The 25,488-nt window shown below is 47.0% G+C and overlaps 1 protein-coding gene across 2 annotated transcripts in view; it reads left to right on the top strand.

Moving 5' to 3' along the window:
- The window catches only part of PODXL2 (podocalyxin like 2), a 38,683-nt gene extending 13,277 nt beyond the window's left edge, over positions 1–25,406 (top strand). For both annotated transcript variants that reach the window (XM_055342676.1, XM_055342677.1), the window contains exons 3-8: positions 10,453–11,255; positions 11,985–12,059; positions 21,308–21,464; positions 22,038–22,099; positions 24,256–24,435; positions 24,923–25,406. In XM_055342676.1, the coding sequence (XP_055198651.1) occupies positions 10,453–11,255; positions 11,985–12,059; positions 21,308–21,464; positions 22,038–22,099; positions 24,256–24,435; positions 24,923–25,135 (1,490 nt within the window). In that variant the 3' untranslated portion in view covers positions 25,136–25,406. The remainder of the gene's footprint in view (positions 1–10,452; positions 11,256–11,984; positions 12,060–21,307; positions 21,465–22,037; positions 22,100–24,255; positions 24,436–24,922) is intronic.
- Positions 25,407–25,488: the final 82 nt, after the last annotated feature.

Here is a 25,488-nt window from a genome sequence, read left to right on the forward strand (position 1 = left end):
TTGTGCCAGTACCACACTGTCTTGATGACCACAGCTTTGTAGTACAACCTGAAATCTGGCATTGTGATGCCCCCAGATATGGTTTTCTTTTTTAAAATTCCCCTGGCTGTTCAGGGTCTTTTCTGATTCCACACAAATCTTAAAATAATTTGTTCCAACTCTCTGAAGAAAGTCCATGGTATTTTGATAGGGATTGCATTAAACGTGTAAATTGCCCTGGGTGACATTGACATTTTCACAATATTAATTCTGCCAATCCATGAGCATGGAATATTTTTCCATCTCTTTGTGTCTTCCTCAATTTCTTTCAGAAGTGTTCTATAGTTTTTAGGGTATAGATCCTTTACCTCTTTGGTTAGGTTTATTCCTAGGTATCTTATGCTTTTGGGTGCAATTGTAAATGGGATTGACTCCTGAATTTCTCTTTCTTCAGTCTCATTGTTAGTGTATAGGAATGTCAGGCAGGATTGTTAATGATTAAGAACAGTTTTCCGGGTTACTCACTTATCCCAAGGCTGTCTCTCCTGTCAACCTCCACCCCTTTCATTCTCCGGTATCCTTAATAAAATTCTATGCATGCAATTTTAATTTTCCTAGTGAACAAGCTAATTAGTGTTCTACAAGAAAAGCGATAACTCTTCGGGGTTGACAAGTTCTAGAAACCGAACTCAAACAGACTCACAGGCCTGTGTGAAAAAGGGGTGTTTATTGGCTCAGTAACTGCAGAACCCAGGCAGGTGTTATCTAGGTGTTGAAATGAAATGTCAGAACCTGCCTTGCTCCATTGTGGCTTGCCTTCACTGGCTAGTTTCATTTTCAGACACGTTGTCCCTGTGTGGTGGCTCAGTGGGCCCCCAGTCATTCCAGTGTTCTCTCCTTTCACTTAGCAGCCCCAGCAGAGGGAGAACTCTGCTTCCTCACACTTCTGGAAAAGTCTCAGAATGGAGGCTCATTAGTCTGCCCTGGGTCATGAACCCATCTCTGACCCAATCCTGAGGCCAGAGGGATGGGGTTCTCTGGCCCAGACTGGCTTTTGAGTACTCCTGGAAGCCAGGGGTAGGGCCCAACACTCCTGGACCAAGGGGAGGGGAGTGAGTACATGCCAAGTGATGGTTGTACATAAAGGAACATTCATGAGTGCTATAAATCATTTTCACATATTTTTCTTTAACCTTACAGCAACCTAATGAAATCCGTAAAAGCAGGTATCCTCAGTATCACTGTTTTATACCTAAGGAAATTGGCCCAGAGAGGTTTAAAAGTGACACTAAGCTACACAGGTCAAATAAATAAATAAATAAATAAATAAATAAATACATACATACATACATACATACATACATAAATACATACACAGGTCATAAGTAGCAGAGCTAAATCTCAAATTTGAGATTTCCACTTTAAGACCTACTACCACTCCATATGAAATAATTCATTAGACCATTTTATTTTTATTTATTTGTTTGTTTGTTTATTTATTTATTTATTTATTTATTTATTTATTTATTTATGATAGTCACAGAGAGAAAGAGAGAGGCAGAGACACAGGCAGAGGGAGAAGCAGGCTCCATGCACCGGGAGCCCGATGTGGGACTCGATCCCTGGTCTCCAGGATCGCGCCCTGGGCCAAAGGCAGGCGCCAAACCGCTGCGCCACCAGGGATCCCCTTCATTAGACCATTTTAATTACTATTGGCTGTGATGAATTTTGCAGAAACAAGATCATCAAAGTTTCTATCTGCTGGGACTTGGAAATGGTTTCTATACATTGGGATTGTTCCTGCTGTTGAATGACTTGACCTTCTGGTTCTCTGTACACATATCAGGCATGTTAGCTAAGAAGGTGGCTAGCTGACAGGAGCACTTGCACCTAGATACCAACAAGAAAAAAAATCCCTGTATTTTTGTTTTACTCTAGTAGTAAATATCATTCTGTGAAAATTAGATAATAGAGAAAAGAAGCAAATAAAAACCACTCCTAATGCCATCACCCAGAATTGGCGAATGTTAACATTTTGGCATATATCTTTCTGGAAATTTTTCCCATATGGGAATACATAAAATATGCTTTTACAAAAAATGGCAGGTCTTGTTGTTTCACTTACCAGCATCTTTTCAAGCCAGTCAACAGAGCTCTCTGCCCTCAGTTTTAAGTGGGAACAGCATCCTAAGATGGCCAGGCCACCACTGCTGAAGCACTGGATGCCTTCCAGTCTTTTGTTATGTGAACTGTGCCATGATGGGAATCCTTGAAACTGAATCATTATGAGCATCCTAATTGTTTCTTTAGGGTGCATTTCTAGGAGTGGAATGATAGGTTCAGAATGTTTGTTTTTAAACCTTTTCATTCTTATTATCTTCCCACCCCCAATGTGGCCTGATTTCCATTGCCATCAGTAGCAGATTGAGTGCCTGTTTCCTGCACTCACCCAATAGTTGGTATTATTTTAAATATATACATATATTGTCAAGTTGGCAGCCCCAAAACTTTATCATCTTGTTTAATTTACATTGCTTTGATGACTACTGAGGTTGATCATTAAAAAGTCATTTTAATTATACTAAAAGCTTCTTCCCTTGAACCTCCATTTTATGAGTCTATTGTATATTTTGTGAGTGTTTTTATATTAACACTTGGTTGAATAACTGGCTTGAGTATTGCACTCAGGGGGCAAAATTTCAGTGAATTGACAGTAACCAAAAGGGACATTTAAAGTGATCTTTCAAGGCCACAGGCTTGGTGCCCATCTTAATTTCATGTCTTAAAGCAGTCGAGTCAGTTCATTAATATTTCAGCTGATGCCAAGAATCATCCATGAGATTATGGCTATCCTGGAAGGTAGCAATGAAGTTCTAGTGTGACCTTGATGAGCTGAGGAAAGAGACTGACAAAACCAATGAAACATAGGAGAGAAAAAATGCAACACGATCTATTTAGGGAACAAAAGACAACCCCCAAAGTGTGCTTAAAAGAAAAAGGAAAAGCCTAAAGAATCCAAGTTGTCCAGGAGTCTGGACCTTCATCGAAGTGGCCTCCTGCTGCCTCCGCGCTGCCAGATTAGGTCCAGCGGGCAGAGTGCAGTGTGAGCGCTGTGTTAAATTCAGACTGAGCTGCATGAGTCAAGAAGCCTTACCTGACAGCTCACATCAGCTAGCTTCTAGCTCGTGAATCTTGTTCACTTTTCAGCAGTTCACTCAGCAGTATTTGTTGTGTACCTACTCTGCTATTTTTGTAACCATTCTTAAAACTGTGGCAGGTCCAGAGTTTGCACAAGAGAAGAAGAATGATGAGGGGAAGTGTTGAGAATGAGGGATAATCCCAGTTGTTGAGCCCCAGGCAAAGGAGGCTAAATTGGGGCAACTGAGAAAATACGTAGGTTTTTATCCAGAGGGAGCTGCTTCCCAGAAGTTCCTCACTTAGCAGATAAAACAGAAATGGGCTTAAGTTGTAAAGGAACCACGGCAAAGGGGGTTTAAGGAATTTGGGGAGGGAAAAAAAAGCCTTAAACATAGAAATGCCTAAGGAGGCATATTCTTGAAGATGGTGGCAGCCCATCTCACCTGACTTAGCCATCACCTGCTCCAGATTGACCCACCAGGTCCCTTTTCGTGCTAGAACCCCTTGGTCCTCGGAGGCCCATTGCAGGAGCACCTGCCTGCAGATACACCCACAGTGAACTGGGTTGTGTGGAGTATAAGACAGCAGTGTGACTTGAAGAGATGGGCTCAGGGATAAGAGAGCATGCTTCTGGGCGAGGGGATTTGACTGTATTATGTCATTTCACCCAAGCCTCGGCATCCCAGAGGGTTGGTGGGCACGTCTAGAGGTGAGTCAGCCAGCATTCTGGCCCCTGGCTGCAGAACTCTGAAGCTGAACCGTGAGCCCTTACCTGTCGACTGTCTGGTGGTTCAACCCTAGCTTTCAAGAGATGGGCTATGCCTGCAGGTCAGATGGAGCAAGAGAGATGATGCTACTGGTGTCAGTTTGCTTCTCCCAGCGTCTGAAGCCAAGTCTTGGCGTTGGTCTAACTGAGCAGGTGTGTCTTGAAAGACTGGCTTTAACCTCCCACAAGCCTGGGTTTTACAACTTTACAGCTGTGATAAATGTAGTTCCACAATTTAGAGCAAGTGTCCTCCCCTCTGTGAGCTTTTTATTCCTCATCTGTAAAAAGGAAGGCTTTGTCTTTGGAGTCCTGATTTCCCTCGGGCTCGAGGGATGATGTGGTTACCAGTTAAAGCCACCAGGGGGTACTGCGACTTCACAGAGCTGGCACCCTGTGTTCAGGGAGGGAGGCTAAGGAGGCAGGGGGCCAGTGGTTGGCCAAGGTCCCAGGCATGCCTCTGCTGTCTCACCTACAGCCAGCGGACTGAGCTGTCTCCTGTGTGCACTTGCAGCATAGCCACTCCCTGAACTTCCAGGCTTTGAGGCCAAGCTGGAGCCCACTCTGGAGGGTCTGAGTTGTTGGGGACCTTTCATGTCTCCTCAGTGCCCCAGGTGTCGGTACCCTTCTGGGGACAGGGGGCAGGCTTTAACTGCCTTTCCTGCTATCTTGAATGTGTCTCCTGGGTATCTCTGCTTGTTCACAGTTGTGTCCAGGTGTGGGGTGTGTGCGGAGTGCTCTGCAGGTATGCCTTCATCCCAGACAGGTTCTGGGGTCGGTGGGACCCTCCTGTTCTGACTCCAAATGCTGAAGCAGATGGGATAGGAAGCAAAGCCTAGAGCACTAAGCAGCACAGGCTCTCCCTATGTGGAGTCACAGCTCTCAGTGACAGCAGTGGGCAGGGCTCAGGACATCCTGCTGTCACTGCACTGGGGCACCCACCTGCCTTGCATGGCCCATTGTGCCTCACCCACTGTGGCGCCATCCTCTCCTGCGTCTCTGTTGTTTTCCTGCTCCATCCCCCTGCTTCTCTTTTCCATCTCCGTTATAGTTCACTCTCTTATCCCCTCTCCAAAATGACTTCTCCCACTTCTCCCAGACCAGTGTCGCAAATCTCCAGAAGCTTGGTCTTCTTTCCTTGGACACCTGAGTGGGAAAAGCACGTTCTTTCCTGTCCACCAAGTTATTCACTTCTATGTTTCTTCCTCCTGGAGCCTTCAGAAGTTCCTAGTCCAGGGTGGCCTGCCCTGTCCCTTGCCACGTTTCACTTTTCTGGTGGCTCTAGCATGTTCATTAGCCAGTAGATAAGTGGTTCTCTCTCTCTCTCTTTCTGTAATTCCTTCTTTCAAAAATAATTTCAAATTTACAGAAGATTTGCAAGAATAATTCCCATACACCCTTTACTCAGATTACCCATGTGTTAACATTTTACCAAATATGTGTTTGGACTTATAGATGTACAATTCTTTCTAAACCGTTTGACGGGTTAGACTGCAGATGCAGTGCCCCTTTATTACCTCTACATACTTCAGTGTATACTGAAGAACAGAGACGGTCTCTTACGGAATCATGTACAATGACCATCAGGAAATTAACGAACAGGCAGCCCAGGTGGCTCAGCGGTTTAGTGCCGTCTTCAGCCCAGGGCCTGATCCTGGAGACCTGGGATTGGGTCCCACATCAGGCTCCCTGCATGGAGCCTGCTTCTCCTTCTGCCTGTGTCTCTGTCTCTCTGTCTCTCTCTCTCTCTTTGTGTCTCTCATAAATAAATTTAAAAAATATATTTTAGGAAATGAACATGGTTACAATTATGGCAAACTACTCAAACTTGCCACTCTTTTCTGCCCTGGGCCAGGCAGATACTGTCTTAGCTGCCAGGAACATAGGAATGAAGAATATCACCTTGGTTGGCAATCAGAGTCAGTAGTCCTGGAAATCCTGTATTATTCTCATTTAGGACAGTTGTTTTTAACGCCACTCATGTGTAAGGCACGTTTGTTGAAACTATCTCCAAAGCACAGAGTATGAGTGCTTAGAGCCTTAGAACTCATACATACAGGCATCCATTTGTCATTTGGAAAACAAGCCCAGAGAAATCCAGGGACTGACCATCACTTAGACTAGTAAATTGGTGGCTAAGTCTTCTGGCTACAGAGCCCATCACCCACAGCATGACCCCTTTATTGTCCAGCTTAGTTGAGAGTATTCTGTGGGAAGCCAGGCTGTCTCTGGAGGGATAGAGGGATCAACTTTTGGAAAGTCAGCATCTAATTGAGTAGAGGGATTATTTTATTTTATTTTATTTTATATTTTATTTTATTTTATTTTATTTTATTTTATTATTTTATTTTATTATTTTTGAGTAGAGGGATTATTTAGTTAGCTTGCCCTCTTAGGAACTCCCCTACCTCAGTGGGATTCTGTTGAAGTGCACCACCATCCACCACATTCCTGTCACATTCCAGGCTGTACTGAATGTATTGACTAATTCAAGTACTTCTTTTTTTTTTTTTTTTATTTATGATAGGCACACAGTGAGAGAGAGAGGCAGAGACATAGGCAGAGGGAGAAGCAGGCTCCATGCACTGGGAGCCCGACATGGGATTCGATCCCGGGTCCCCAGGATCGCGCCCTGGGCCAAAGGCAGGCACCAAACCGCTGCGCCACCCAGGGTTCCCTAATTCAAGTACTTCTTGAGGGTTTCCAGTGCACTTTGCCTCTAGACTTGACCATTTCTGCTAAAGGTATAGCTACCGCACAGCCAGCCAGAATGCCCTCTTCTGCCTGTCAGTCAGCCAGCACACAGGTTATCAAGTCTACCTTGGGGTCATTTCTTTTTTTTTTTTTATAAATTTTTATTTATTTATGATAGAGAGAGAGAGAGAGAGAGAGGCAGAGACACAGGCAGAGGGAGAAGCAGGCTCCATGCACCGGGAGCCCGACGTGGGACTCGATCCCGGATCTCCAGGATCGCGCCCTGGCCAAAGACAGGCGCCAAACCGCTGCGCCACCCAGGGATCCCTTGGGGTCATTTCTTGAACCTGTTCTCTCGTCATTCCCAATGTCATCACCTGTGTTCATCTCTCCTGGAACATTGCAGCAAGCCCCTAGCTCTTTTCTCTGCTTTCATTCATCCCCTCTCTCATCAAATTCTTGCACATTGCCATTAGGGCAATCTTCTAACCATAAAATCTCATGATTCTGAGGGATTGTATATGTTCATTGCCCTGGCATCCATGTGGCATGCTATTTTTTTTAAAGATTTTATTTACTTATTCATGAGGGACACACACACACACACACAGAGAGAGAGAGAGAGAGAGAGAGAGAGAGAGAGGCAGAAACACGGAGAGGGAAAAGCAGCTCCATGCAGGGAGCCTGATGTGGGACTCAATCCTGGGTCTCCAGGATCACACCCTGGGCTGAAGGCAGCGCTAAACTGCTGAGCCACCTGGGCTGCCTGTGTGACATGCTGTTATACCATCTTCCTGCCAAGTGTCCATTTCAATTATGTTTTTATACATTGCATTTATTTTTATATATATATTGAAGTAAAATATTTTTATTATTTTATATACTTGTTTTATGGGTGTAATTTCCTCGAGTCTCTCTGGAGGTGTTCAGAACAGATTTTTCTAAGTTCTCCTTGTTTACCAGATTAACTTCTATCAGAGGTGAGTTGCTTTGCTCTTGCCCTTTCATGTTTCTCTATGAGCCTGGCTTTCCTCTAATGTCCTGTGAGTCCTGATCATTCTTTCATTTTTATAAAGATGATACTAGATTGCTCAGTATTAGAGGCTGGTGTATTCTGTGGTCTCTGCTTCATGAGCACACCTCTCTCCTAAACACCATGACTGTCTGCTTTGTGTGGTGAATAGGTAAGCTTCCCTGTGGAGTATGTACAGGGGATGAGGAGTGGAAGATGTTAAGTTACCAGTTTCTTCTACTCAAAAAGACTATGCTTAACAAAAGTACAGTGGGTAGAGTATTCTAATTATTTGTCTAAATAGTATAGTGTGCTTTCAATTATCACTAAGATCAATCAGCTTCTAAAAATTATACTTTTTCTCATAAGAAGTCAATTTTTCCTTTGGTAATAATTCTCAGAGTTGTATGGATCCATTTGAATGCTTATTTCATAGACCCACTGCACAGCTTCCCTCAAGAGATTTATTTTCATGACTTCCTCTCAGGTTTCTTGATTCCCGTGTCTTTTTTGGATTTCTTGGGGGAACTTCCTTAAATACCTTTCTCAGAATCAGTGGATTGAAAGACCTTTCTTTGCATATATGAAAACGTCTGTTTTTAATCATACTTGAATGATAGTTTAGTTGGGTATGAAATACCAGGTTCAAAATATACTTCCCTTAGAATTTTGAATGCATTTTCAGTTTCCTTTCTGCAGTCTAGTGTTATGAATTAGAAACTTGGTGATAATTTGATAATCTCTTTATTGTAACTTTATAGGTTAACCTGTTCTTTTTCTGAGAGCTTTTAGGATCTCCTCTTGCTCCTTAGAATTCTGAAATGTGGGGATTCCTGGGTGGCTCAGCGGTTTAGCACCTGCCTTTGGCCCAGGGTGTGATTCTGGGGTCCCGGGATTGAGTCCTGCATCAGGTTTCCTACATGGAGCCTGCTTCTCCCTCTGCCTGTGTCTCTGCCTCTCTCTTCTCTCTCTCTCTCTCTCTCTCTCTCTCTCTCTCTCTCTCTGCGTGTCTCATGAATAAATAAATAATCTAAAATAATAATAATAAAAACGAATTCTGAAATGTCATGAGAATGAAGCTAGATGTAAGCCTTTTATCATTCACCTCAAGTATATGCCCTTTCAATGTGAAGATTCCTGCTGCCAGGTATGGGAAATTTTCTTCTTTGGCTCTTTATCCTTTCCATTTTAAGGGTTCTTATCTTTTTATAAATCATATTATTTATTAGACCTCTTGCACTGGTCATCTGTTTCTTTTAACTTTTCTCTCTTGTCCTTTTACTTTTGCTCTAAAGATTTTTCCTTGACTTTTTTCTTCCAGATGTTCTATTGAATTTTTATATTTTGACAATTTCATTTCAGTTTCTACAGACTTTTTCTTTTTTTAGAGATTATTTGATTCTCTTATTAGCCTGTTTTTATTTTAGGGATGCAGTATCTTTGGGTCTCTCTGAGATACTAACTGGAATTTAAAGATTATCTTCCATTTTCTTTTCTTTTTTTATTTTTAAATTTTATTTATTTATTCATGAGAGACACAGAGAGAGGGGCAGAGATACAGGCAGAGAGAGAACCAAGCTCCCTACAGGGAGCCTGATGTGAGACTTGATCCCAGGAACCCATGATCATGATCTGAGCCAAAGCCAGATGCTCAACCACTGAGCCACCCAGGTGCCCCTGTCTTCCATTTTCTGAATTTTCTATGTTTTGTGTCCTTTTGCTCCCGTAGTTATTCTCTCTCCTTGATTCTGTTAGAAAGGGAGCCCCTTTTCCACTGTCTCTCCTGGTGTTTGTCTTGGCTGAGGGATTATTTGTTCCTGTGATGTCATCTGCTTTCTACATTCCCAAAATATATCTAAACCTATAAAACTTTGACAGTTGAAAAGCCATTCTACCATTTGATGGAAATTTTGGAGGAGGAGGCCCAGTTCACCACCTTGAACCACCTCTCTCATGTCTGAAGAGTGCTTTAAAACAGTCTTTGATATTTGTTTTGCAACAAGATGGCAACCAATAAGATTTCTTGCTAGAAATAGCTTCTGGTGTTTTGAATCAATCTCTAAGAGAACTGGCCCATGACTTTGCTATGTCATTACTCTGAAGAGGCCTAGGCTTCAGTGAAAAGCCAGAACAAGTCCTGCTGTCCAGGAGGCCTCCTAAGTTCCACACTTCAAGATATGGTTCCTAGGAATGGCAGGGAGGGTAAAATTCCTCCTGTCACTACCAACAGTGACCGTGTCAGTTCTGGACTCAGCCAGTAGTCTCTCTTGAGCTCTCCTGACATCTTTTTTATTTCCCATCCAGGGGCTAAAGGTCATGATCTCTGTGTCTCTTCTGTTCCTGTGATCAGAGGGTTCTCAGACCTCATTTGATGGTTTTACCAAGAGGCCTCCCATTACAACCCATTGGAAAAGAGATAAAAGGAACCTTTTCTAATGGGTTGTCTGGGATCTTCTTGGAGAAATCCCCAGAGGAGGAAACATAAATGCATTATAAGAACTATAGAGATGTTAACTTCTTGTCATGGACTGTTAACAAGGGCTGTCTCTGATGGGTACAATCATACAAACTTTCTTTCTACTTTTATACATTCTTGTGTTCATAGAATTTTAGTGGCAGATTTGTGTCATAATCATCATGAGGGAAATAAGGACTAGCCTGGCCCTCATCTCCCCCCACAGTCTGCCTCCCAGACTCCCACCACCCAGCCTTATTTCTCATTCCTTTCGAGTAGGCTTGGTAGTCTGACTCCCCACCATCTCCCTGTGGGTTTCACGGTTCCTTTATATCATCTGCTCAGCAAATACTGAACAAATCAATGATGGACGATGAAACTAGTGAATGAGGTTTCTGTCTCTGTTCTTAGACTACGTCTTTCCAGACTTGACTGAGAAGGCGGGTCCAATAGAAGATACCAGCCAGGGTCAAGAGGTGCCAAGTCTGCCCTCCCCTTTGCCCAAGATGAACCTGGTGGAGCCACCCTGGCATATGGCTCCTGGAGAGGAGGAAGAGGAGGAAGAGGAAGAGGAGGAGGAGGAGGAGGAGGAGGAGGAAAGGGAGAAGGGAGAGGTAGAGAAGGAAGAAGAAGAGGATGAAGAGGAGCTGCTGCCTGTGAATGGATCCCAAGAAGCAGCCCAAATTCAGGTCCACAGCTTTTCTCCCACCAGCAGCAGTGAGATGTCAGGGGCTGCCAAATACAGGCATGAAGAATCTGGGGACCAGGCCTCTTTGGATGTGGAGGTGGGGAGCAGCATGGAGCCCAGCTTGTCACCACCCGCAGTCACCCCAAGTACAGTGACCCCGGGGGGTCAGGACTTTGCCAGCCAGGAGGCAGGGGGCACAGTGCTGCCAGTGGCAGGACATGGGGTAGACTTTGAGGCTCCTCAGGAGGCAAGTGAGGAGGCCACTGTGGGAGCAGTGGGGTTGGCTGGCAAGCAAGGGGAAGTGCCGTCCTTCGCATCATTCCCTCAGACAGAAGCTCCCAGCGGGGCTGAGACACCAGATGAAGACCCCCTTTACCCTGGAGCCTCAGCCTCTATCCCCCTGGCCCCCCGAGACGTGGAACTGACACCTTCCTCTGGTACCTTGGGACGAGAAGACCATAGCCATCAGCCCCAGGAAGTACAGGCTGCGGAAGCCCAGTCCAGAATACCCTGGGATTCTACTCAGGTAAAGTGAGGGCACATGAAGACCATGTGACTGTCTCTCTCTCTAAGGACCCTGGTGGTCCCCTGGCTGCACAGTGGGGATGGGAGGGGCTGCCAGGCTGAGATGGGTGTCCCCAGTATAGCATGTAGAGCCCCAGCAGAACTTTTGCGGCGCACACCTCATAGCCCTGCATGGGCTCTTGTTAGAGCTCTGTTCCCCTGGCCTGCATGGCCTCATTCAGTGCTGCTGCTGCCACCTGTGGCCTTCCAACTGCCTGACCTGTGCCCCCGCCCCCATCTCCATACCTGTTCCCCTAGTGCAGTCGCCACCTACTCTCCTGCTCACCCCTGCCCAGCATATGCCCAGGCCAGTGCTCACACGTGGGAAAGGACAGAGGGAAGGGAGTCCCAAATTGCCAGCCTGTGTATCTGGCCTGCAGTTCTGTTTTCGTTCAGCCTACAGAACAAGAAACCCCTGCAGGGTTGCCACTGAAGGCCAATAGCTGGGGCAAGCCCTGTCAGGCCTCTCCTGCCTGTCCTTGAAGATATCCTCTGTGCAGTCCCTGGAGACATCTGGGGCTGGAGCCTGGGCATGCCACCTTGCAGAGGCTGTCAACTCTCACCTAGCTGTCACTAACCTGCACCTGGCCTTCACCATCCAGCTGCTCAAAGGGTTTCCATCCGTACTTTCTCTGGATGCCTTTCCTTATGCCTTTGTAATTGTCACCCTTCTTTTTGTTTTACTGTGCAGGTGATCTGCAAAGACTGGAGCAACCTGGCTGGGAAGAACTACATCATTCTGAACATGACGGAGAATATAGACTGTGTGAGTGCAGAGCTAGGCGGGGACCACAGGGCAGGGTGGGGACGGGCGGGCCGGCAGAGTGCAGGCAGAGGGAGCACCCGGGGATGGGGAGGGCTTAGTCTAACCCAGGGACTGAACCAGCACCCACCCCTGTCTAAAAGAGGAGCGTCTTCATATGCTTAAATTCCTAAGGGCCCTTTTGTCCTTGCCCTGCTCTGTGTTTAATTTCGAGGATTGGTTTCATTCACATGTGCAATGTCTTATCTCCTGGGGGTTATTGAAACAGTCTTTTAAAAGTCACTTTCCTTATTTGTTAGTTTAGGTCTTGCTTTTCTCACACGCATTTGCTCCTCAGATGTCTGGTGGGTTCATTGTGAGCTATTTAAGGAGGGCCATCAAAAAGCTGGTTGAAGCTTTCAGCTTGTAGTGGAGTTTATTACTTGTGGCTTCTCAGGAGGGTGGACTGGCTGGGCCATTTGACAATTTTTAATGTCAGCACTTTTAGATCCTTCCTCTTGGGTGACTAGATTCTTTGAAAAAGGAACGTCTGTCCTCCTGAGAGCATAAAGGGCTGGTTGCCAGTGTTGTGGGAGCCAGGGTGGGGAGATGGCTGGGCGCCCTGGTGTTAGAACACGTGTGCATGGATACATTCACTTATTCTCTCTCTGAGCATGAGCCTCTGCCACAGGTGCACCCAGTGTCAGAGGGCCTTTCTTTTACCCTCTTTGCAGAATCAAGTTCCAATCTTCTGCCAGGGGGCAGGGACATTCATCAGCTCTGCAGTGCTGGGGAGAGAAATTAGGGATCCAGCTGCTTCTTAAACAGAGTTTCAAACAGTTTTCCTATTTTTAGATCCATTTTCATCCTCCCTTCCAAAGGTAACCAGTGCTGCTTATTCAAGAGCATTTTAGTTGGGAGTTTGACAGCATAAGTGTGATTGCTTCTCAGCTTGTCCCATTTTGGCTTAGGATTCGGCTCTTCAGGGCTTGCTAGATTAGGAAATCCTAACTCATCCATATGTCTCCAGTGCCCAGACTTCATTGCTCTTGTCTCCTCTTTCTGTTTTTGTCTTTGTGGTTTTAGACCTCAAAAAAATGCTTTAATCTTGTTTAGTGGGTTTGGGGAAAAGTAAAAATATGTGCACAGCACGTATTTAATTCAAAAGTGACCCATAGGTTGTCTTCTTTTATCCCATTATAAATAATAAACAAGTGGGTTTTTAAAAACATGATTGGTATGTTTTAATCTGTTGCAGTGATTATTTATTTTTACTGGTGCTTATATGCCAGTGAGAGCCTCTTTGCATTGGCTTCTAGGTCTTTTTGACCAGCCTGTTAGTGTTTGATAGTTTCCTTGCTTTCTGGTATGATAAGATGTTCTGGGCTCATCTTGTACTTTGCCTCCCCTAGACATGAAATCAACATTTCTCCAAGCCCTCATTGCTTTTATTGGGAAATGGTACTTAGGGACCACAGTGTGGGTCCTTGAGACCCTTAAATTTTGTGTGTGTATTTGAACATTAAAGTCATATGTCTCTCCTCTTTCCAAATAAGACATACATTTATATAAATGCTTTCATTCTGCCTCCCCTTTTTTTGTCGTTAGTTTTCTTCATTTATTATTTGATCTCTGCCTAATTAGTCATTTTTTTATGCTGGATTTTTTTTATCATGGTAAAAAAATCTAATGTAAAATTGATCATCTTAAGGTACTGTAGTGGTGTTAAGTATGTTAACGTGTTGTTAACTTTTCATCTTGTAAAACTAAACTCTGTCCACATTAACCACTCTCCCAGACCCCCAGCAACCACCATTCTACTTTGTGTCTCCAGGAATTTGGCTCTAAGTATGCCTTACAAGTGGAATCAAGCATTTGTTCTTCTGTGACTGCTTTATTTCACTTAGCAAAATGTTCTCAAGGCCCATCCATACTGTAGTGTGTGTAAGAATTTCCTCCTTTTTAAAGTCTGAATAATATTCAGATGTATCTGTATCAACCCTTATTTAAAGAATGCCTTTGATTTTGTCATGTTGTTCTTTTGTAGCTTTTTGTTTTGATAGAATTTCAGAAGACTGGCACAAAGAAATCCTATGTATCTTTCAGCCAAACTCACCAGCTCTTAGCGTTTTTCCAAATCATTCAAGAGCAAGTTGAAGGCATTGTTTCCTTCTGTTCCTCCCTCTTGAAACATTGGTGTATATGTCTTGTCTTCAGAAGAAGAAGAGTCCTTTAGTTCACTAAGGTACGGTGATCAAAATCAGGACGTTCACACTGATGGACACAAAAGTATAATTTATAGACCTTCTTCAGATTTCATCAGGGGTCTAGGATCTAGCCCAGAACCAGGCAGAGCATTCAGTTTTCATGGTTGGTTCAGTTTTGGTTTTAAATCTGAAACAATTCCTTAGCTTGTCTTTGTGTTTAATGACCTTGACATTGTTGAAAAGTAATAGGAGTAATAATGTGCATCAAAATGATGGAGCTTTACAGAGAACACATCTTCAGAGAATGATAGGGAGAGAAGTGCTGACAGTCTCATAGAGAAAGTCATGTGAGATAAAGCTTCAGTTCTGGGAATCTGATCTGTAAGATTTAGAAAGAGCAGTGCAGATTTATAGCTTCTTCTCTTTTACCTGAGATATCATAGGTAATGCACACAGAGGAAACTAGAAAGCAGCCTGGGAAGAAAATCCAGGAGAGGAAGCAGAAAGATAAAGTAGTAAAGCAGAGGTATTGCCCTTGAGTTCTGTATGGCAAAAGGAAATTCTCAGTAGTGTCTCTCAGCACAGAGGACTGGATCGCAGACCTGAAGGCAGAAGCAGCTGGGGTGAAAATTGAACCTTTGTCTGAGGCCCCTAAGTTGCTGAATGCACATTATGTCTTGTACTTCCCAGCCCTACCCTGGAATTGGCCCTTTCTTCATGGAGCCCTGGTTCCTTCTAATGAGGAAAAGGTATTTAGAAACAAGATCTGGGCTCCTGGTGTACTCATGGCTACTGGGGTGTCATTGTTCCTTGGCCCTTTTGGAAGAGAGCTAAGAGAGATAGGTCTGTATTTTTTCTCTGTAGAATATAATTTATTATATATTATATTATATTATATTATATATTATATTATATTATATTATATTATATTATATTATATTATATATGTGCACATATATATATGTGCTCATATATGTTTATATACGCACCCACACATATTTATAATGATGACTTTAGTAGTTAACATTCCAGTCTTCCAGTTCCAATCTAGGACCATTGGCTCTTCCCAGCCTTCTCCTCTTGCACAGTTGTATCTTCTTTCGCTGACAGAAACCCAACTCCCAACAGGTTTAGTGTATTTACTCATTTGTTCAGTTCTAGAATACTTGACAAGTGGTTGCAGTTTTTAACTACACCACTGCAACCATAAACCTACTAATAAGCAAAACTCAAGATCTTCTTGCAGCTTCTTTTATCTTTAGATGACTCTGAGGTTACCTGAGTTAATTCCTTTCTCTTTTGGTGTAGTTACACATTTGAGATAGGTTTCTGTTTGTCTTCAGTTTTAGAGTCCCACCCCCATCCTTGTTGATGTATTTGTATTTTTGAGCATGTAAATCATTAATATGGTTCTAAACATCTAAGGGACACAAAAATGTTTGCTTACATACAGAAACACCCCCTCCCCGATCACCTCTCGCCTTTCATTCCCACCCACTCCCTCCAGGTAACCAATCTCATTAGTTTCTGGTTATCTTCCCTGTGTTTCTCTTCATAGAAACAAGCAGATAGATGTATAATTTCTTCCATTCTTTCTTGCAGGAAAATGTAGCATACTATTTATATTTTTATTAGTTTGCTAGGGTTGTCATAACAAAGTACCACACCGGATGGCTTAAAAACATAAATTTATTCCCTCACTTTTTTAAAGGCTGAAAGTCCAAGATCAAGGTGTCAGCAGGATTGATTTCTCCCGAAGCCTGTCTCCTTGGTTTGCAGATGGCCATCTTACCCCTGTGTCTTCACATGGTTGTCCCTCTGTGTGTGTCTGTGTCCTTAATCTCCTCCTCTTATAAGGACACCATCAGATTGTATTGGATGGGGCCACCTTAACAACCTCATTTTAAATTAATCACCTAGTGAAAGACCTATCTCCAAATATAGTCAACATTCTGAGGTGCTGGGGGTTAGGGCTTCAACATAAACTATTGGGCGGGGGGGGGGGGGGGGACACATTTAGTCCATAACATTATTCCTCTGTATTTAGCTTTTCTTGCTTGACAATATCTGCTGGAAATCACTTTATGTTAATTTATGAAGATTATTCTTAATCATTTTATTTTTACAACTGAAGAATACCCCATTATGTGTATGTATTGTAGGTTATTCATTAAATTTCCTTTGTGTGGCATTTGGGTGATATTCTGTGGTTACTTACAAGGCTGCATCAAATAACCTTGTTTGTATGTATTTTTGTGCTGTTGCGATGTATCTTCAGAGTAAGTTTCTAGAAGTGGGATTGCATATACAGTTTGTTAGATATTACCAACTTTCCATTTCTCTCTGGGCCTTATTTTTCTGCCTACAAAGTGTCTTGGCAATTTTATGCTTTTTCTCCTCCCCATGGACACAGGCACATGATAGAGCCCCTTAGCTCCTCAGGTGAGCAGGAATGTTTTCAAGTCCCTGTTTCACTGAAAGGGCTGCTCTTTGGAGGCTTCAGTTCCATTCTGGTACTCTGCTCTAGTTCTTCATCTCACGTGGGCCAAGAACACATAAGCATTTAAAGCCAAGTCTCCAGCTCCCAGGTTCCATCTCTGGACCCTGGGCCCTTAGGAATTGCTGCAGCTTTGGCACCTGCTCACTCTTCTGGCTTCGAGTTCCCTCTGCTTCTTCCTATGTTTTTTCCCAGTATTTCTCTGTACCAAGGTGGCAGAGCAGCACTTTCATCAGCTCTGTCTGCTGTATTGGCACAAGTCAAAATGATAGGCAGGGTGTTCCTTCCTGTTTGCCATAAGGACCACACCAGACACTTGGAGAAGTTGCATGTAACTTCAGGGCATTGGAAATGGGTGCTTGGATTTCCCCCTACTGTGGGGGAAACAGTGTGATGTATGGGAAGGACCAGCAGGGAAGATAACTTAAACTCATGAGTGCATTGCACTTAAGAAAAGCTCTAATGGGGCAGACCGGGTGGCTCAGTGGTTTAGCGCCTCCCTTCAGCCCAGGACGTGATCCTGGAGTTCGGGTCAAGTCCCACATTGGGCTCCCTGCATGGAGCCTGCTTCTCCCTCTGCCTGTGTCTCTGCCTCTCTCTCTCTCTCTCTCTCTGTCTCTCATGAGTAAATAATCTTAAAAAAAAAAAAGTTTAAAAAAAAAAAAAAAAGAAGAGCTTTAATGACTTACAATATACATGCAGAAAAGCACACAGATCATAAGTGCGTAGCTTGATGGATCATCCCAAAGGGACCACAGCCATGTAATCAGCCCCCACATGAAGACATGGAACATGATCAACACCACCAGAAGCCCTTCTCATTCTCCCTTCTAGACACTGCTCCCTCCAGGGAAACCATTTTCTTGATTCGTAACCACATACATTGATTTTTGCATGCTTTTGAACTTTTTATGAAGATTCATTAGGTAGTATTTTGTGTCTGGCTGTTTGCACTAAACATTCGGTTTTTGAGATTTATCTAGAAGGCTTCATGTAGTGAAGTTTGTTCATCTGTATAGTATTCCATTACTGTATCCATTCTGATGCTGCTGGGCCTTTGGGTAGTTCCCAGCTTCAGGCTATAGGGCATATGCTGCTGTGGATGTGCTTGCACACATATTTTGGTGAGCATATGAATACAGTTCTCCTGGGTGGCATTGCAGGGACATGGTCTCTGCATATATTCACCTTGAATGGATGCTGTCTGACAACTTTCCGAAGTGTTTGTACCAAGTTATACTGCCTCCAGCAGTATGTGTCAGGTCTGGTTCCTCCATGCCTCTGTCAACCACTGAGCCACCCAGGTGCCCCTGGTTAGTTTTTTCAAGTCCATTTAGGAAATCTTAGCCTACTCTGAGTTCATGAAGATAGCTTTCTTATTTTTTAAGAAAATTATCTATTTTAGAGAGAGAGGGAGAGCACATGCATGGGGGGGGGGCGGTGGGAGAGACAGAGGGAAAGGAAGAGAAACTCAGACTCTGTGGTGAGCATGGAGCCCAATGCAGGGCTCAGTCTCATGACCCTGAGATCACAGTCTGCACCGAAACCAAGAGTTGGACGCTCAACCAAGTGTGTCACCTAGGCACCCCTGAAGGTAGCATTTTGTGCTTACTTCTCAAAGCTATAATCTGGAATCCATCTAGAATTAATTGTAATATGAAGTATGAGTCAAGGTACATTTTTTTTTCTTTTACACTGGGATAGCCAGTTGTCCTGGCACCTGTGACTGAGTAAGTACTTTTAATCCTCACATTAAAATGGTGTTAGGACCAAAGCCCATGTTTTCAGATGAGGAAACTGAAGCTCAGAGAGGTGCAGTGTTTTGTTAAAGGTCACAGAGCTGATGAGTGGCAGAACCAGGATTTGAGGAGTACCTGGGTGGCTCAGTGGTTAAGCGTCTGCCTTTGGCTCAGGGCATGATCCTGGGATCCTAAGATCCAGTCCTGCATCAGGCTCCCTGCAGGGAGTCTACTTTTCCCTCTGTGTATGTCTCTGCCTCTCTGTGTGTGTGTGTCTCTCATGAATTAAAACAAAACAAACAAAAAAAAACTTAAAAAAAGAACCAGGATTTTTTTTTGTATATTTTTTTAATTGGAGTTCGATTTGCCAACATATAGCATAACACCCAGTGCTCATCCCGTCAAGCGCCCCCCTCAGTGCCCGTCACCCAGTCACCCCATCCCCCCCCGCCCACCTCCCTTTCCACCACCCCTTGTTCGTTTCCCAGAGTTAGGAGTCTCTCATGTTCTGTCTCCCTCTCTGATATATCCCACTCATTTCTCTCCTTTCCCCTTGATTCCCTTTCACTATTTTTTATATTCTCCAAATGAATGAGACCATATAATGTTTGTCCTTCTCCTTCTGACTTACTTCACTCAGCATAATACCCTCCAGTTCCATCCATATTGAAGCAAACGGTGGGTATTCGTCGCTTCTAATGGCTGAGGAATATTCCATTGTATACATAGACCACATCTTCTTTATCCATTCATCTTTCGATGGACACCGAGGCTCCTTCCACAGTTCGGCTATTGTGGACATTGCTGCTAGAAACATCGGGGTGCAGGTGTCCCGGCGTTTCATTGCATCTACATCTTTGGAGTAAATCCCCAACAGTGCAATTGCTGGGTCGTAGGGCAGGTCTATTTTTAACTCTCTGAGAAACCTCCACACAGTTTTCCAGAGTGGCTGCACCAGTTCACATTCCCACCAACAGTGCAAAAGGGTTCCACTTTCTCCACATCCTCTCAACATTTGCTGTTTCCTGTCTTGTTAATTTTCCCCATTCTCACTGGTGTGAGGTGGTATCTCATTGTGGTTTTGATTTGTATTTCCCAGATGGCCAGTGATGCGGAGCATTTTCTCATGTGCTTGTTGGCCAATTTCATTCTTTGATGAAATTTCTGAAGAATCGGGATTTGAACCCAGATTTATTTGATTCCAAATTCAGAGTTTTCTCCCCAGGCCACTGACACTCAGTTCCCATCTGCAAAATAAATAGCATGAAATATATAGTCATCAGGCACTGCCAGAATGGACATTGTGCATCTGTGGGCTTATGCCAGGCAGACATCTTGACCCAGGAAATGTGGGGTATGCACATGTAGGGGATCCCAGGCCCGTGGCATGGGGGAGGATTTGCCTGTGGGTAGGATTGTGTTTCTTTTGTAAGCAGGGAGGCTGCTGGGTGCAGTGCGTGCTGCTCAGGCAGATGCAGGTGTGTCCCCTTTCCCTGCATACACATGCACACACATGCACGTGAAGACAGTAAGAACTATTTTGGAAAAAGGGCTTTCCTAGCTTTCTAGGTACCAGTTTTCTCCCAAATTCAGAACCAAGTAGGCTTTCTGTTCGGCGAGTGAGTGCCAAGGCTTGAGCTTGCACCTGGCACTTGCCAAGGTAACAAGGAACTTCGGTCCTTGTGGTAGCCTTTAGATTGGCATGATGATCAGGAAGGCTCACTAGCTTGGGCTCTAACGGAAAGGAATTAGGAATGTCAGAAGCCCACATGGTCTGATGAGGTGCCTGGGCCTTACAGGCAGCCCTGGCTCAAAGCTCAAAGCTCTAAGGCAGTGTACTCAGAAGAGTGCTAAATAGCTGGGGCAGGTATCTTGCTCAAAGCTTTGGAGGCCAGGAGCAGAGGTCAGTGATTCCCTGGGGACAAGAGGGAGAAGGCTGCTGAAGCAGAGACTGGGGGTGGGGAGCAGCAACAGGGCCAGTGAGGGTCTTTTCCCTGACGGGGCGAGATTGGTGGCCTGCCTGGGTTTCTGCCACTCACTGAGTTCGGGCCGGTACCTGCCTCTTGTTTCATTTTTAAAAATTACATGATTATATATACACAAGGTGAGGAAAATCTAAAGAGTATGAGAGTATCTGATGAGAACAAAATCTGCTTATATCCTTCCTTCTGCTCCTGGCCCTGCTTCCAGGGATTACCATTTTAACCATATCTGTTTTCATTCTTCTACTCTCTACTGCCACCATAAAAGTACTCAGACATCTTTCTTGACTCCCCAACTTTGGGCTGTATCTCTGCAATGACAAGAGATGAGCATGTCACTGTTTCCCACCTCCCCTCCTGGGTTGGTGGCTGTATGGCAGTGTGCATATTGTACCCCTGACACCCTAGTCTATTCATCCCTTGCACTACACCCTTGAATACTCCAGCCTGGCCAGCATACTTCCATTCACATGAGACACCCACTTCCCAGACTTGTTGCATATGAGCATCTCTGTCTCCAGGCTCAGCTGTGAGTACCCCTGGGCACACACCATGCTGTCCACATGTGAGCAGCCCAGGCAGTAAGGAGCAACTGGATGCCTGTGGGGAACCAGTAGGTGTGTGCCTTGCTGTTCCACAGTTCTGCCCAACGGCCAAGCTCACAGTGTCTCAATGGTCCCCAGGGCTACAAGAACACCCCCTCTAGAAGAGCCATCTGGCCTTTCCCAGTGTTTGGGCACTGGGAGGTTGGAGGTTGGAGTGGGTGGTGTTGGGGTAACCTGGAGGCAGGGGGTTAGTAGAGCCCTCTCCCTTACCAGGCATGGGGGCTCTCTTTTTGTCCTTGTAGGAGGTGTTCCGGCAGCACCGAGGGCTGCAGCTTCTGGCCCTGGTGGAGGAGGTGCTGCCCCGCCACGGCAGTGGCCGCCACGGGGACTGGCACATCTCCCTGAGCAAGCCCAGTGAGAAGGAGCAGCACCTTCTAATGACCTTGGTGGGCGAGCAGGGTGAGCGGGGGCAGCATGCAGAAGGGAGAGCCCAGGGAGGCAGCATGAAGCCGGCACTGTTTCCTGAGGGCCACGGGAGGTCTGCAGAACCACAGGAAAGCATGCAGATGGGGTTCTGAACTTGGACCTCTAGGACAGCAGGATGAGGTAGTGGCAGGACCTCTAGTATAGGACTCAACTGCAGTTGAACTGGAGTTCTGGAGAAGGGGTGGAGGGTGTGAACGTCAGGATTAGGAGGAGAAGAGGTGTGGTTTCAGCACTGAGGGAGACGATGGGCACCGCATGCTGAGTTGTGGGCTGCAGAGGGGGCATGTTCAAAATGCAGCAGTATGGGGCAGTGGGAGTGACTGCCTGCTGTCCCACCTGCCACGTGGTGGGCATCCACTCAGTCCTTTTGAACGAGTTAGCCAGCAGAAAGCAAGCATAGGAGAGAGTGGAAACGCACACACCTTGAGGCCTTCCTGTGGTTGGGAGTGGGGAAGCAAGCTCCCAGAAGCTCAGGCCAGAGGCTGTCCCAGGGAGCTGGGGTCGCCCCAGGGCCAAGGGTGCACTGACCATGATGTCTCCCCCCAGGGGTGATGCCCACTCAAGATGTCCTTTCCATGCTGGGTGACATCCGAAGGAATCTGGTGGAGGTAAGAGGGCAGGGACCTGCTCCCCTCTCATTCCTTAGAGCTCTGGGAGCAGAGGGTAGGAGATAGCCTGTGTGGTAGTGCCAGGAGCAGAAGACAGACTCTTGTTCTGGGCAGCTCCTCCTTTCAATTCTCCTAAGACAGTTCCCATGGGAGAGACAGAGTGTGTAGGAACATGTACACACAACCGCAGTGTTTGCAAGATGGCTGGAGTGAGAGGGCCCAGAGGGGGTGGTGATCAGGATAGGACTCAGAGGGGAGGGGACCCCGAGGAGGATCTGGACTGGTGAGTGGGAGTCTTGTGGGTTGGTAGTGGGAGCAACCCCGTGTCTGGCCCAGGAACTGATCAGAGACCTGTGGGGTGGGACAGCGTGATGCAGTTCGAGAAACCACAGGAGAAAGCATGACAGGCTTGGGCGTGCTTCAGAAGCCATCAGCTAGGCACTGTCTGAAGGGACGGGGCTCAGGCTCAGGAGACGGTCATGCCATCCTGAGAGGCAGCCCTGACCCAAGGCAGTTGGCCAGCTGCATGGCTGGGCCCTGAGATATGCACTGAGGAGCAGGCTGGCCACCCCTGTGGAGGGCTAAGTAGAGTCGGGGCCTGTGGGAGGGGCAGGCCCCCCTTGGTCCTCCTCCTCGGTCCTCTTGCTCCTTGTTCTACTGTATCTGAAAGGGAGGACTCGGGTTCCTCACCATCTTTCTTCAGGACAGCCACCGTGCCAGCTCCTCACTGTGAAACCCACCACCTGGCATCAGTCCTCCCCCTTCTCCAAGGCTCTGCAGTATTTCACAGCTGGGAGACATGAGCTGTGCATGACTGTGCACCCCACCTCCTTATCTATCATGCGTAAGGCGGAAAGGTGGTTGGGCTGGCGGTTTGGGGTTTCTTGATAAGCACACTGAATGCTTACAGAGTGCCAGACTATGCCAGTGCCAGACTGGTTCTCTCACCCAGCTCTCAGCGTCAGCCCAGGCCTCGTGAGGATTAAACAAGGTACCCCAAAGCGTACCATTGGTGCCCTATTTGAGATGAGAGCTGAAGCCCAGAGAAGGGGGGTGACTTGTCTGAGAATACACAGCCAGGAAGCGACAGAGCCAGGCTTTGGACCATGCCTGAATGATTGATTGAAGAGCCCAGGCCTTTAAACACGATGCTGTCCTTGCTACCTGGTTACCAAGGGCCTTTCCAGTTGTAAAATTCTGGGGTCGTGAACATGGCAGGGGGAGGCAGGGTGGACAGGTAGAAACTTGGGCTGGCCTTGATCTTTTGCTCCCCCACAGAAACTTCTTGCCTCTCCCTGCCCCTGGGTGTTCTAGCTTTACTGGACACTATTCAGACTGACTTGGTATGGCAAATTTAGCAATTTCATTGGTGGGTGAACCAAGCAAAGATCTTTGATAACTTAAAAAGTCAGTAGACTTTTTTAAAATACTGGAAATAGGATGTTCAAAGACCCCCTGGAAGAGATGCGTACTGGGCCTTAGGGGAGCCCAAGGCAGAAAGGGAGGCTCCCAGGTCTCTGTACTGGGAGCTAGTAGATGAGACCCTCACCCTAGCACCTGTCATCTGACAAGGGTGACCCCTCCCCTTCCCTGCTTTCTGCTCTAGATGCTGATTTGTGGAGAGAATGCCTGCCTCACCTCAGGTGGGCGTAGCAGCCTCTAGGCCTGAGAAGGTGGCCTACCCACGACAGCTTGCAGTGTGGCAGGGGTACTGGCAGCCAAATGCTGCTGGTGACCACCTGCTTTTAGTGGGAAAAGGGTCCTCCCTAGCTTCCTAGCTGAGAGTCTGGTGGTGGCCAAGGATATGGACTGTCCCCAGCATCCCAATCTACACAATCTATAGCCCATAATTGGTCAGAATGATGCCAGAACACTTCCATGTCCAAGGTGGAAGCTTGTTTCAGTAGTGGAGCAAGACTTCTGCCCCAGCAGAGACGGGGTCAGGGCAGAACCATAGCCAGGATGGGAGAGGAGGTCAGGAATGGAGACATGGGATTGAGACTTGGGGCTGCCCTCAGGTGAACAGATAGAAACAGGGATAGTGCCCCAGGCCAGCACAGGTCCAGGCCTCTGAGGCAGTGTAGTCAGGAGTATGCCAGCCTCCTGTCCCTGAGCCCAGGACCTCAGCTGAGGAAACTGGCCTGTCCCGCCCCCAGATTGGCATCCAGAACTACTCCACTACAAGCAGCTGCCAGGCACGGGCCAGCCAAGTGCGCAGCGACTACGGGACGCTCTTTGTGGTGCTGGTGGTCATCGGTGCCATCTGTGTCATCATCATCGTGCTGGGCCTGCTTTATAACTGCTGGCAGCGCCGGCTGCCCAAGCTCAAACATGTGGTGAGCATAGGGTCACATCCCACCAGAGGGTTTGGGTAGGAGGTGGTGCCCGTGGAGGAGAGGGTACCCAGCAAGTCCAGTCATCTGAGACTCTGTGTCTTCACGTGCAGGTGAGGTGGCAGTAATTGTCCTGGGATGAGGTAGTCCAAGTACAACTGCTTATCCAGAGCCTGGCACCCAATTTGTCCCTCATGTCTGCAGGGCACCAGCCCTGACAGGTGCTAGAGCTACAGTGCAGAGGCTGTTGGAAGGATCGGATGATGTCAGGGGGGCCACCGGTTGTTCAGTGAAAAGGACCATGAGGAGTTTGGTTGTGAGAGCAGAACAGAAGGGAGCTGGCATCTGTCAAGGGTCCGCTGGAGGCCGGGGCGGGGGTGTCCCTGTGCAGGGTTTCACAGACCAGGTTAGGAGCCATGTGCGTGGCTCTGTTCGGGTGGGTGGGGGCCCGGCCGCGGTGCTCGGCCAGCCGCCCGCTTCCCCACCGCAGTCACACGGCGAGGAGCTGCGCTTCGTAGAGAACGGCTGCCACGACAACCCCACGCTGGACGTGGCCAGCGACAGCCAGTCGGAGATGCAGGAGAAGCAGCCCAGCCTGAACGGCGGCGGGGCCGTCAACGGTCCGGGAGGCTGGAGCGCGCTCATGGGCGGCAAGCGGGACCCCGAGGACTCGGATGTGTTCGAGGAGGACACGCACCTGTGAGGTCGCCCGCTCGCCCGCAGCTCCGGGCCGCCGTCCCCCGCGGCCGGTGCCCTCGCCCCGCTGGGCTTGCGCCGGGAGGGGCCGGGCGGACCCGGGCGGACCCGGAGCGCACTGCCGCGCCCCCCGCTCCCGGCCTCGGCCCTCGGCGCGGGGCCTCCCGCTTCCCACCGGCTCGCGGAACAGTCTCGGCACAGCCCTCCCCATTCCCACCTGACGGCCCCAGGGGCCGCGCCCCGGGACCCCCATTAAAGCCGCCCGGAGACCACGCCGGGCCCAGCCCGTCTGCCTGCCCGCCTCGTTCTTGCTCCGGGGCGCGGGGCGCGGGGGGCGGGGCGCAGGGCGCGGGGCGGGGG

This window comes from Nyctereutes procyonoides, unplaced genomic scaffold (genome assembly GCF_905146905.1).
Source record: "Nyctereutes procyonoides isolate TBG_1078 unplaced genomic scaffold, NYPRO_anot_genome, whole genome shotgun sequence".
Classification (NCBI taxonomy): domain Eukaryota; kingdom Metazoa; phylum Chordata; class Mammalia; order Carnivora; family Canidae; genus Nyctereutes; species Nyctereutes procyonoides.